Source organism: Primulina huaijiensis, chromosome 8, assembly GCF_012295235.1.
Source record: "Primulina huaijiensis isolate GDHJ02 chromosome 8, ASM1229523v2, whole genome shotgun sequence".
Taxonomy (NCBI): domain Eukaryota; kingdom Viridiplantae; phylum Streptophyta; class Magnoliopsida; order Lamiales; family Gesneriaceae; genus Primulina; species Primulina huaijiensis.
Window position 1 is genome coordinate 18,447,022 of NC_133313.1, and position 13,990 is coordinate 18,461,011.

The following is a 13,990-nucleotide window of genomic DNA, read 5'->3' on the forward strand; positions in this document are numbered from 1 at the left end:
CTTGAAACATGAGTTTTTGTGCTAATTTTTAACTCTACTTTTAGCTAATATGAGTTTTTGTGCAAATTTTTAAGTTGAGTAAATCAACCTCCATGAATAACGTAAACATTACGCGAATAATAAATTTGAAAACTTTAATAGAATTGAAAATTATATTCATTAATCGTTTGTACGAGATCTAAGAAAATTGTAACATATATAACACACTAATTATTAATTTTTTGATTACATTATAAAATAGTTATCATAATTTACATTATTACTAAAACCCACAAGATTAAAGAAACATGTTTTTAGTAAAGTCGGTCATTATAATTTTATCAAATAAAATTATCTGATCATATGACTGTCTTACGCAAGAAAAACTAGATAAATACATAGAAAACAAAGAAATAACAAATAACACCAATTCTCGTAATCAAGAATCTAATTACGAACAGAAGACGACCCAATCTCATCGACTTTAGGAGTGAAAGTAGGAGTTGAACCTAAAGATTTAGTTTCGAGAGACGGGCTACTGCCTCTGTTCATGTTTCTAATGTCCTCCACCATGCTAACCACATCAGTCATTTTTGGCCTCTCTTCGGGCATTCTTGCAACACAACTCAACCCTATTTGCAACAGTGCTACCATCTCTTCCTCTATGTTAGGATACATCAAAAGCTCTACGTCGAATACTTCACCAGTCCATTCCTCACGGACCACTGAGTTAACCCATCTAACAAGGTGGATCACCTCTTCACCCCCTGAAATGTGGACCGGGGATTTTCCAGTGAGAAGTTCGAGTAGAACAACTCCAAAACTGTACACGTCAGATGCCTGTGATACTTTCTTGGTGTTGGTGACTTCCGGGGCACGATATCCAGCAATCCGCATAACTGGTGGTGATATAGGATTCATCAATATTGCCAAGCAAAGATCAGAAATACAACCATACTGTTGGGAGTTGAGAAAAATGTTTGAAGCTTTTATGTTTCCATGTACAAGTTTTCCACCGCTTTGGGAATGGATATAGGCAATACCCCGTGCTGTGCCTGTTGCAATTTGTAGACGGATCTCCCAGTCTAAAGAAATCCTCTTCTCGCCTCGGTTTGCTGCAAGAATATGAATGCACAAGATTGTCACATTAAATTTCGATAATTCGACAAAGAAGACCACGATTCTACATACCATGTAGCAAAGCAGATAAGCTTCCCTGATCAAAATAGTCATATACGATAAGCTTCTCATCTTTTGAATAATAATAGGCCCTTAATGGAGCCACATTCTCGTGTCTTATATTTCCCACAATTTCCATCTGGCGCTCAAAGTCTTTCCTCCCAACAAAAACTTCCTTCAATCTCTTTACCGCAACTACGGTCGCATCCTCCAGTGCTGCCTTATAAGTAGTTCCAAATGTTCCTTTCCCAAGAACCTCGGCTGAGGCCCTCAATAGATCTTCGAGGTCAAAAGCAAGAATACATCCCTCAAAGAATGTTAGCCTACTATTTCCATCTTGATCGCCAGAAACCATCTTCTTTGAAGATATTTCCAGCTTATCTGGTTTTTTATTACTGGTCGTTTTACGATCATCATCACCTTCCTTCTTGTATGCAAAAATTAGCAGCAAGGAAATAACCATGAATGTCACTGCACAACCGCCAACAACAATTCCCAGAATAGCAGATTCACTAAATCTTGGGTTATGCTTTTTTGGTACAACAGCAGGACTAGGAGAAATGACCGGAGACGGCGAATTTTCTCGTGAGATATTGTTCCCAGAAAAAGATGAACTGGGAAATCTAAGAAGAGATTGAGGTACAACTCCAGTAAGATTATTGTTAGACAGATTCAACAATTTCATACTCGGGATATTCAGATCGGGAATATCACTAGAAAGCCAGTTGTTGGCAAGATTCAACAAAGTTAAACGAGTCAAATTTGAAATGGACAATGGGATACTACCATTGAATTCGTTATCAGACAGATTTAACAACGTGAGATTTTTCCAAACTGAAACATCCAATGGTAATGGACCTTGAAAATTATTGAACTGAAGGAAAAGACCAGTTAAATTTTCAAGATTTAAAAGCTCTGTTGGAAAAGGACCGCTAATACCATTTGATCTCAGACTCAAGATCTGAAGCTCCGACAAACGTCCAAGAGTGTTCACAGGAATTCTGCCTTTTAATCCAATAGCAGGCAGTCGAACAACGATGACTCTTGAATTATCACTGTTACAAGTGATTCCTGTCCATCCACTGCAAACGGAAGTTCCCTCATCCCAATTCAGATGCCTTGAATGGTATATGTTATCGATAAAATCGAGCAGTGCTCGTTTGTCTTCTTCAGGTTCAGCTGCTGATAGCAAGTACAGAGCATTAAACACTAAAATTGTTGCACACATGAACTTGATCTTTGTGCTCATTTCTTCTTCTAGTCTTTTTAGTAAAAACAGAGAGGCCTTCAATTAAGCACTTCTTACATCTCTGCATAAATTCCAAAATCAGTAGAAACAAATCAAAGAACAAAAGGAAATGAACGCGTTATACTTAATAAATCATATATTGCTGTTATTGATAATTAATAGCCATCAATATTATAGCCGTTTTTAATTAATATTCCGATCACAGCAGTTTGTCTGCCAACCAAATTCAGTAGTTAAGTTTCCTTACAACAACAAAAAATCAGAGAGAAATTTGTTTTCTTTCCTCAGTCCGCTAAAGTACTAACGGTTACACAAGCTTGCCCAGAAGTTCATGAACTGCGCCACAAATTCACTTCGTCAATAGTCCTTTTCGCCGCCTCTGTTTAGCTTACCGCCCAGATAAGTATGCAGATATTCAAATTTTGGGTTTTTGAAATCTCAAGCAATTCAAAGATGTTCCAAAGAATTTCATGTAAGAAAAAAAAAGAAGAAATTTCAACAATTAATCAGCAAAAAAATCAAACGCTCACCACCGCAATCCCCAGACCAAAGAATTTTTTGATTTCCTAAAACCTCAGCCGCAACACGCCAACCAAAATTCTAAAAATAGCGGCAGTTACAGAAGCTCCAAAAACGTACAGGTAGATAAACCCACCGCGTGTGCACGCATCATCAATGAAATCATACAAATGACAGCTAAGCACAAGATTCTTTTTATTTTTTCCCCTTTTTTGATGGGAAAAAACACAAGAATTCGAACACTGCAAATAGAGGGACGAAAACCAAGCTCACAGGGTAGCAACAAGAAATAAAGAATCGGGCGCCTTCTCCCTTAAGGAATCGCAAATGACTGAGCGGGAAGTCCGAACACAGAGGAATAAATGATTGGAAAACGTTATTGATTCGAACAGACAAAACTGAGATTTATTGCGAATTAATGGCGCGAGGAGAGCGGGAAGTGCACGTGCTGTGGAGTGAAATCACAGCGGAGAAGAAAAGGATGTGAAGTGGAGGCAGCGAAGACGATGATGCCGTTAATTCACGTAAATGACACCTCACCGAACGCGTACTGCATGACAGAGTGGACACAAGATCACTAATTATTCGTGTATAAATTTGTTCATACATTAAAAATTAATATGAAATCGACGTGGTTTTAATATGTTATTGATATTAGAAGTAGCTCTCACGGTCTCGCGAATTTTTATCTATGAGACAGGTCAGTCCTACAGATATTAACAATAGAAAGTAATATTCTTAACATAAAAAGTAATATTTTTTTCATTGATGACCCAAATTAGAGATCTGTCTCACAAAATACGACCACGTGAGAACGTCTGACACAAATTTTTGTCTGATATTAGAGTCATATAAATAAATTAGACCAAAAACTTGTGTGATACGATCTCACGTGATCGTATTTTGTGAGACGGATCTCTTATTTGGGTCATCCATGAAAAAGTATTACTTTTTATGCTAAGAGTATTACTTTTTATTGTGAATATCGATAGGGTTGACATGTTTCACAGATAAATATTCGTGAGACCGTCTCACATGAGACCTACTCATAAACTAGATATGTCTCGTCCAAATTTACCAACACAAAAATTTTGTGAGACGGATCATTTATTCAGGTCTCTCATAAAAAAAATGTTATTTTTCATGTCAAAAGTATTACTTGTTATTGTGAATATATACATAATTAATTAGTCTCACATTTAAAAATTTGTGAAACATTTCACAAAAGTTGTACTAAATTGTCAATTATGTATATTCTCATTTCATGACTTGTTTAAACTAATCCAGAGCGTCGTCTTCGCCCATTTAATTAACCATATTTTTTAAAAAATAAATATAAATTGGGATGATTGCCTCCACCCCGACTGGATACTCCAGATTTTTATTTTCTGAAAAGTAAAAAAAAAAAAAATTTAATTATGGTTAATAAATATTGATCGCGCATTTGGTCAACTTAACCATGTTATCTCTATTTGTTGCAAATTTTATAAAAAAAATTCACATGTATGCAAATAAGTGATATCAAGTTAAATTAAATATTTTTTAGAGTGATTGTTTGCGTTGGATATATGGAGTCAACTCTTTTTTATTATTTTTATCGTAAATGTTAGAACTTAAATAATTTTTATTATATGTTTAATTAAAAATGAAAAAGAAATAATTAATATAAAAATTTAATAATTATAAATGGAATATTATAAACTTGATAAAAACACATCGCAAGATACTGATATAGTTACTTTATCATGTAATTTTTTTTTTACATTAATTCCATAAAAAAATAAATTTTAAAATTATATTTATTTCAAATGTGATTTTCTCGTAGCATGGAAAATTGCTTAGCAAACCATGCATCGACCTTTGTATATAATTAAATCGAAAAAAATATAAGGAAAAATATATATTAATCATATCATATTTTAATTAATTAACGTATCCATCCAGCTAATTGATTAGCTCACCGAGCAATATGTGTGGTCCTAGTCAAAGTCTTTTATATTTAATTACAAGTTTACCGAGGCATGATTTTTTAGCACTCATGATTATATGAAAAGAATATGGAAATTAATATTTAAGATCGCTAATATAGTAATATGTCATGGAGTCTATGTGTTAGTTGCTAATCTTAATTAAAGATGTAAATGAATCGAATCGAGTTGAATATGATAAAAATTTAAAGACTCGAATTAGTTATATTCAAGTTCGAAACTTTTAAAACTTTTGGTTCGAATTCAGTTCAAATTAAAACTCGAGTTTGGCTCGAAAGATTCGAACATGTTCGTGAACTATTCGAACTATTGCTCGAAATAAGTACTCGAAAGGCTCGAAATTTATTTATTTATTATATAATTATATTATATTAATATAATATTAAGATTCACGAGCAGATCGCGAACTATCGAACAAAATAATTTGGGCTCGAGTTCGGCTCGAAAAAATTTCGAATATGTATGAGTTCAGTTCGAATATAAATCAAATATTTTTCGAGTCGAACGAATCGAATCGATTTTCGAGTTTTTCAATTCTGACTCAAAAAACTCGAAAACCGGTTTGATTCATTTATACCACTAATCTAGACTTATTTAATAATTTTGTCATATATTTTAGTGGTGGAATCTTACTAGTTTTCGTCCTAATTATACAATATTTTTTAAATATAAGTTTTAAAATCATGATATCACCTCTCCAAATACTAATTCAATCCAATAACTAAAATTAGAAGTGATATACAATATCATATCACATCAAAAAATGTATATAAAAAATTAGGTTATTAAAAAAATATTTATATCAATATCATATCGAAAATTTCGGTATATCGAAAATTTATAACTAACATACTTATTATACAGAAATGATGCGGCATACCAATATTTTGATACGATATCTCTATATATTGTTTTATAATGAAAAAATATATATACGATATCTCTATATATTGTTTTATAATGAAAAAATATATTATATTTTTTAAAAATTTAAGTTTATTATTTAAAAATAGTATATGCTTTAAATTATATATATTATCCAGGTATTTTGGTATTTCAGTATATACAAAAAATTTCGAATTTTATACCGTTATCGTACCGAAAATTTCGGTATTGATACCATACTATATCGAAAATTTCGGTAAATCCGACATTTTTCAATACAGTATAGTATATCCAAAATTCGATAACTTGTAAAAGCTCATTATCACCCAAAAAGAACTCATTATCACCCTACAAGAATGGAAATGCCCGACATTTTGTTTGGTTCATGGTGTTAGATAATCGAATTATATGAATATGTAAAATGCATATGTGTGAAATAACAGTTATTCAATTAAGAAAAATGTTTCATCAAATGTAGCATAACTAATTATTACAGTAAAATAAAGATAAATTAATAATATTGACATCATGAAATTTTATTAATTTAGAGAAGTATTAAATAATCGAAAAAATTAATAATTTATTATTTAAAGATTATTTTTTTATTCAGAACATAAATTTAATTACATAAAAAGCCAATGCGTTTCAATAATATTTGTTCATATTTTTTGGATTAATGTCAAAAAATTTCATTGTACATATATATTTATTAAAATATGTAAATAATTAAATAATATTTGTTATATTGATTAATCAAATAAAAATCTCATATGAACAAAACCAACAATAAAATTAAATTTAATGAAAAACAAACAACAAAAGAATTATATTTTACTAAATTATTATAGTTATGTTTGTAATTTTAGAAAATTATTAATTTATGATATTAATAAGGCTGTAGTTTTATACAAGGGTCTTTCGAAAAACATTATCTTAGTAATTTATCAAAATTATTAATTATTAATATAGTATATTTACTCAAGTTGGAACCATATATTTTAAAAAAAAATTATTAACTTATCGAGAATTAATTTATAAAGTTTTTTTTATACATGATGTTCGTAGTATGAGTTGAGTTTGTATTTCATAAACCTTTAATCAATCACACCAAACAATATAACAATTTTTAAGATAAAAAAAAGTGTTGTAAATTAAATAAAAAATTTATTAAATAAAATAAAAAAATCAATATTTCCATATAATATATCAACAAAAAGTAGGTCTACCGTGAGACGGTCTCACGAATCTGTATATGTGATACGTCAATAAAAAATAATACTCTTGGCATAAAAAATAATATTTTTTCATGGATGATCCAAATAAGAGACATGTCTAACAAAATACGATACGTGAGATCGTCTCACACAAGTTTTTATCATCAACCAGTCTTCATGCCATCATAAACCACATGTGTTGCTTTAACTCGATCCAGCAGGATTTTATCCACCATGTCGAGACGCGGAGAATAGATTTCCTGTGATGATGTCAAAATTTTAAGTCGATGAAACCGTTGAAGAACCCGACAAAGCTTTCCCGCCATGTTCTAAATCCCATTCAAAAACCGCAATCTTCCCATAAAAACAACAAGGATATGATAAACCTGTTGTTAGACAAGAACCCCGATATCAAAACCCTCAAGAAAGTCCACTCGAGAATTGTTTCCGATATTAATTTAAACTCAGACACAGCGCTCGCCATCAAGTTGATGAGAGCATATGCTGCTCGTGGTAGGCCTGACACGACCCGGAAGTTGTTTGATAAAATTCCTGAAAGAAATACTGTTATCTGTAATGTCATGATCAGAAGTTATGTGAATAATAATTGTTATAAAGATGCGATTTTGATGTATAAGAGTATACTTTCGTCAGGGGTTGTGCCAGATCATTACACGTTACCTTGCATTCTGAAGGCTTGTTCCGGGTCGAATGATTTGAGGTTCGGATTGCAAATTCACTGCCCGGCTGTGAAGAAGGGACTTGATTTGACCTTGTTTACTGGGAATGGTCTCGTCGCAATGTATGGGAAATGTGGTGGTCTGGTGAATGCAAGGCAAGTTCTTAATGAAATGCTCCGTAGGGATATTGTTTCTTGGAATTCTATGGTTGCCTGTTATGCACAAAATGGGAGGTTTGATGATGCACTTGAAGTGTGTAAAGAGATGGAATCGTTAGGTGTGAAACCTGATTCGGGTACAATGGCTAGCCTCTCACCTGCTGTGACTAATACAAGCACGGAAAATATTGTGTTTGTGAGAAAAATTTTCATGGATATGGCCAAAGAAGAATTGGTGGCTTGGAACGTGATGATTGCAGTGTATGCAAATAATTTGATGCCTAGTGAGGGTCTTGGGCTTTATTCACAAATGCAAGCTCATGGGGTGGAACCGGATGCTATTACTATAACTAGTGTTCTACCGGCATGTGGGGATCTTTCTGCAGTATCACTAGGAAAACGGATTCATGAATATGTTAAAACAAAGGGCCTTTTGCCAAACTTGTCTATAGAGAATGCGTTAATCGACATGTATGCCAAGTGTGGATGTTTGCAAGAAGCGAGGAAGGTGTTTGATAAGATGCACATTAAGGACATTGTATCATGGACTTCATTGATGTCTGCTTATGGTAGGAGCGGCAAAGGTTATCAAGCCATTGAGTTATTTACTAAAATGCAGGACTTGGGTTTTGTTCCTGATTCTATAGCTTTTGTCTCAATTCTTTCGGCTTGCAGCCACGCGGGATTGTTATCAGAAGGGAGATATTATTATAGATTGATGACAGATGAATATAAGATAGTTCCAAGGTTAGAACACTCTACTTGCATCGTTGATCTACTTGGACGTGCTGGTCTAGTGGATGAGGCATATGATCATATCAAGAAAATGCCAATGGAACCAAACGAGAGGGCTTGGGGAGCTCTATTGAGTGCTTGCCACGTCTACAATAACATGGATATTGGAGTTGTAGCTGCAGATCATCTTTTCGAGTTGGCTCCACAGCAATCTGGTTATTTTGTAATGTTATCGAATATTTATGCTAAGGCAGGGAGATGGAAAGACGTAACAATAATTCGATCTATGATGAAAGGGAGAGGAATCAAGAAAATACCTGGTATGAGTAACGTGGAGCTTCAAGACAAGGTCCACACTTTTCTTGCTGGTGATAGATCACACCCTAATTCGTTAAAGATCTACGAAGAGTTGGATGCCCTAGTGGGGAAGATGAAAGAGGCTGGTTATGTTCCGAAAACCGACACTGCCATGCATGATGTTGAGGAAGAAGATAAAGAAAACCATCTAGTGGTACACAGTGAGAAGTTGGCCATTGTATTTGCAATTATGAATAGCAAACCAGGGATGCCAATCAGGGTTACAAAAAATCTACGTGTCTGTGAGGATTGCCACTTTGCCATAAAGTTCATCTCCCAGATTAGTGAGCGTGAAATCATAATTAGGGACACAAATCGTTTTCACCACTTTGAGAATGGGGCTTGCTCCTGTGGTGATTATTGGTGAATTAATGCAAGAAAACGGTGGCACACAAATCCTTGCCTCAAACATAGGCACTGGTCCTGCGAGACAACCTAGAGCTAAGATCACATTATATCATAATCTTGCTTGATGATTTCTTTTGCAGTCATCTGATTTTTCTTGTGAGTAAAATGACCTTTTTGCCTTGTACTGTTGTAAAAAATTCAATGGCATTCCGCCAGAAAAAGAAAGAAGAAAGAAAAGTCTTCAATGATTCATCCACCTCCCTTGCTTTTGGTGCAGATTCTGAGGCTCGAAATTATCATGTAACTTTATATATGTTATTTGCCTTTTTGTCATATTGATCTACATCTATTGTCTGTGGAATTGGTTCTAAGGCCATTATCGATCTCTCCAGAAACATCCGTTCTACGAATGCTCTCTTTCTGTGTACATGTGATCAAGCTATAATGCAGCACAACGGGGCACCTAGTTTGCTACAACTGTGATTTTGAGGACTCCGATGGCAATGCTGATAATGGAAACTTTGTGGTGACATTTGGATTGCCATTAGACAATTGCATGAAAGCCGTCTAGAACTAGACTAAGGTGATCATTAATTTCTCATGCTATTGTATTTTTCTCGTACCTCTTCATGTTAACGATGAATAAGTCTTGCAAGTAGTTGATACCATTTGGTATGCACAATGCCACCATCTAATTTCCAAACATCAGATTTTCTCTAGTATGTTGATGGGGATACATGTCTAGAAAACTCTTCCCTGTTCACATTGGTTATGTGATACAATTACAGGACTTGAAGTTGTTACTGTGAAAGTCAAGATGTCTTGAAAATGGTGAAGTATCTAACAAGCTAAGTTCCACTTGACAAGTATTATATGCCTGTTACACCTGGACCCGGGCTCTTGTAGAGAGGATGAATTAGTGAGTGTTTTCAATCACTAAAAAACAGTGATTATTGGAATTTGGTTTTAAAAAATCAGTGTTTTGTGTGTTTTTTAAAGTCAGATTTTGTGTTGGATTCTGCTTGATTTAATTGAAATCCAGAAGTTCAGGTGATATTGATTCTCCAAAAGTGATTATGATTGTAAGTTGTAATTAGAATTATTTGTTTATCAAAGTGTACACCTCTCAAGTTAAAAATGCATATAAAATGTGATGTCCGCACCTTCTGAAATTTTCCAAAGCAAATTAATGGGTATTCGTCTCTTAAGTCTCATCTCCACAGTTGACTAGAAAATGGGGAGTCTAAATTTGACGTGCACGACGACGTGCTTATTAAATTGTACACGTAACATGGAAATTTAGAATTTAATTAACATTTTGAAAAAATGACTTAAAACCCTAGAAAAAATTTTCATATCCATAAAACCTTTACAATTAATTTTCTCAAAAACCCCATATATAATATCATTTTCCGTAACAATTTAAATTTATCAGTAATATTTTCAGAGAAAACATGTGTTAACTGTACGTCTTAAAAGTGTCTCATAACTTTGTTGAAGATTTTATTATTTATGCAGCATTTAAAAGTATATATTTTTTCATAAAAAAATGTTAGATTTCAGATTTTTAGGGGAAAAAACGAAATAATTTTCCAAAAAACCAAATTTCTGTCAAACCGTCATTTATTTAGTATCAAATGGTTGACTAGTCTCATGTTGCCGTCAAGACCACGCATGTAGTCCTTCATATTTTTCCACAAATAATCTGGAATCTGTCTCACTTTTTTCAAGTTTCACCTATAAAAATCCATCATCAGATAATGAAAAACCATTCGAAAAATTAACAACAAAAATAATTTTAAAATGTCAGTCCATTCCCAAACATATTTCCATCTTTTACTCCCAATCTTCATCGCATTTTCACTATTCGTTCACTCAAAATCATCAGGAATCGCCGTATACTGGGGCCAAAACGTCAACGAAGGAACACTCTCAGCTACCTGCGCCACCGGCAACTATCAATACGTGAACATCGCCTTCTTATCCACATTCGGCAATGGCCAGACTCCTGTCCTAAACCTGGCTGGCCACTGCAATCCACTCTCGGATACATGCACAGGATTAAGCAACGACATTCGTTCCTGCCAGAATCAGGGCGTCAAATTACTACTGTCCCTCGGCGGTGATGCAGCCAGCTACTCCCTTTCATCGGCCGATGATGCCATACAAGTTGCTGATTATCTCTGGAACAACTTCTTAGGTGGACAATCCACTTCCCGGCCTTTAGGAGATGCCGTTTTAGATGGCATCGACTTCGATATTGAATCTGGATCAGGCCTGTACTGGGACGATCTTGCCAGGGCCCTGTCAGGCTACAGCTCACAGAGAAAGGTATACTTATCTGCTGCTCCACAGTGTCAAGATAACTATCTAGGTCGGGCAATTCAAACGAGGTTGTTCGACTACGTCTGGATACAGTTTTACAACAATCCCCAGTGTGACTACCGTAGCGGGGTTGATAATCTTGTGGCCACCTGGAACCAGTTGAGCGGCGAAGTGCCTGAGGGGCAGATCTTCTTGGGCCTGCCGGCGTCTCCGGAAGCAGCTGGCGGAGGATACATTCCACCCGACGTGCTAACTTCTCAGGTCTTACCATCTATCAGGTCTTCTCCGAATTATGGAGGAGTGATGCTTTGGAGCAGGTACTTTGATCTGCTGCAGAGCTATAGCAATGCTATTGTGGGCAGTGTTTGAATAATTTCATGCACGTACGTTCCGTTGGTGGTGGTATGATATAAATAAAGAAATGTAGTTGGATTCGTGCCAACTCCCGACATATGCATGCATGCATGCTTATATATACTTATAAGTTCATTAATTTGGATGGTAATTATATGATTGCGTGGCCGGGTCGACCGGTAATCCTGTTGATTGACATTGTGAGAGCACTGTATTTCTTAAACAGAGGTTATAAATAATATAATAATGGTTCCTCTTTCGTCCAATGGAAAAGATCATTTTTTTTTTATTACTGAATTTCGACCAATATATTCCAACGTTTTATTCGATTGACATCAATTAAAACGTTTTTATCCCATGATGACTAGCTATTCCAACGTTTTCATTAATCGATCACTTCCTCTGTTTATTAAAAAAAAACACCATCATAAAAAAGTGGTATTTAGAAAAACGGATCTGATAAACTATTTAAAAAAATAATAATAAGTGTATTTGAAATAATCTTCACAGCACATTTCCACGATCTTTATATAAGTAGCTAGGTGATCCTGTGGCGCAGGCCTTGGTTAGGTTTCCTTCTAGGGTCTCTTGGCACCAGTAGACGGCGATTCCTTCTGATTTAGAGGGGATGATTAGTGAAAAAGCGATGAGGTTTGTTAGTAGACACAACCAGTTAGCTCGGGATACATTGAACCCAAGGACCTGGAATCTCAGGTCCTACCAAATATTACGTCTTCGCCAAATTAGGGACGACTGATGCTTTGGGAAAGGTATTCTGATAAGATAAATCAATATAGAGCCCATGTTACAGACATTGGGATCAACTATTCCGAGTGATTTCATTCATCATGCATGCACGTAATCGTTGTGTTGGTATGCATGTCTTGTACGTGTATCCTTCAGGATTTCATGTGTCTGCATTGTCGAAACGAGTGAAGTAATATCTTTGCTGTGTTGTACGCATGTACGTTCTAAATAAAGAAATCCAGTTGAACTCTCCACATTTACATACAAGAAAGTTAATTTTTTAATGGCGTTAGAATTTTAGAAAAAGTTTAGATCGGGGAATAAACTTTGTAATGGATTTGAGCATTTTATTTTCTCTCTTAATGTAAAAATTGTGTCAAATATCCTGTGAATTTATCGTTAATTTAATTAATACCCTTCTGCAATGGATTTGAGCATTAATTTCAGTCTTTCTCTTGGATTTTTTTAGCGTGCAAATTAAACCCCTATTAATATGAGAAAATTACGTCAAATACTCATCAACATTTTTCGTGTTTTCCACTCTTTTTTTTGCATTGAATTTAAAGTAAACAATTGTGGAAACTTTGATTTGTAAAAAGACATTTTTGGGGCGCCATCACAATCGTAGATATATGGGTGCATACTCAAAACAAAATATAAGAGATACTCAAATTCATTATAGAAAAGGGTATTAGACGTTCAACAAGAATTTAAAGTTGTTCAACATCTTAGCTAATTAATTAATTCTAAAAAATGCCCATCTTCTACCATAAATCAAAATTTCTCATAATTATTTCCTTAAAATCTTATATTGAAAGCGAAAAAAATAATTACAAACACAAAAAAAAAAGACGTTGATGGTATTTGACACATGTTCCTCAGAGAAGTAATGGTCTGCATCTTCAAAAAAAATATATTAAAAAAGACTAAAATAATCAAATCTATTACAGATGAGATATTAGTTCAACAAGAATTTCAAACGAGTATTTGACGCAATTTTCGCATTAAGAGACAACATGAAATGCCCAAATCCATTATAGAAAGATATTAACTCAACAAAAATTTCACATGCGTGTTTAACGTAATTATTTCCATGTTTGCGCGTAAATATTTGTGTTTCTTTTTTTTTTTAATTCTCATTTTTACTTGTTTAGAGAATAAAGATTTTAAAGGTATGTTTCTGCATGTTTTTGTTGATTACAATGGCAACTCATAATTCACCATATTCACAAATTCTTAGTCTATTACAACAGGTTGCGTTTATATTTGGATT

At 34.2% G+C, this 13,990-nt stretch overlaps 3 protein-coding genes across 5 annotated transcripts; 2 read left to right on the forward strand and 1 right to left on the reverse strand.

Annotated features, from left to right (window-relative positions):
- Positions 1-311: 311 nt before the first annotated feature.
- LOC140983078 (probable inactive receptor kinase At4g23740) lies at positions 312-3,481 on the reverse strand. Of its 3 annotated transcripts, none has more exons than XM_073449981.1 (3): positions 3,392-3,481; positions 1,171-2,468; positions 312-1,094 (listed from the first exon to the last, which is right to left on the reverse strand). In XM_073449981.1, exons 2-3 carry the CDS (start codon positions 2,405-2,407, stop codon positions 427-429), a joined length of 1,905 nt encoding a protein of 634 aa, XP_073306082.1. In that variant the 5' UTR covers positions 2,408-2,468; positions 3,392-3,481; the 3' UTR covers positions 312-426. The 3 variants fall into 3 exon arrangements, with proteins under 3 accessions (XP_073306082.1, XP_073306081.1, XP_073306080.1); XM_073449980.1 differs by having other exon boundaries at positions 3,200-3,476; XM_073449979.1 differs by having other exon boundaries at positions 2,938-3,476.
- Positions 3,482-7,195: 3,714 nt separating this feature from the next.
- On the forward strand, positions 7,196-9,539 carry LOC140982243 (putative pentatricopeptide repeat-containing protein At3g49142). Its single transcript, XM_073448680.1, has one exon. It carries the CDS (start codon positions 7,301-7,303, stop codon positions 9,308-9,310), a length of 2,010 nt encoding a protein of 669 aa, XP_073304781.1. The 5' UTR covers positions 7,196-7,300; the 3' UTR covers positions 9,311-9,539.
- Positions 9,540-11,050: 1,511 nt separating this feature from the next.
- Positions 11,051-12,236, forward strand: LOC140983150 (hevamine-A-like). The gene has a single exon (XM_073450072.1). It carries the CDS (start codon positions 11,095-11,097, stop codon positions 11,983-11,985), a length of 891 nt encoding a protein of 296 aa, XP_073306173.1. The 5' UTR covers positions 11,051-11,094; the 3' UTR covers positions 11,986-12,236.
- The last annotated feature ends 1,754 nt before the right edge of the window (positions 12,237-13,990 follow it).

Coding starts and splice junctions, on each gene's coding strand:
- LOC140983078 (XM_073449981.1), bottom strand. CDS start 2,407: ATGAGCACAAAGATCAAGTTCATGTGTGCAACAATTTTAGTGTTTAAT. Junction 1,095..1,170: donor CTTATCTGCTTTGCTACATG/GTATGTAGAATC, acceptor ATATTCTTGCAG/CAAACCGAGGCGAGAAGAGG.
- LOC140983150 (XM_073450072.1), top strand. CDS start 11,095: ATGTCAGTCCATTCCCAAACATATTTCCATCTTTTACTCCCAATCTTC.
- LOC140982243 (XM_073448680.1), top strand. CDS start 7,301: ATGAAACCGTTGAAGAACCCGACAAAGCTTTCCCGCCATGTTCTAAAT.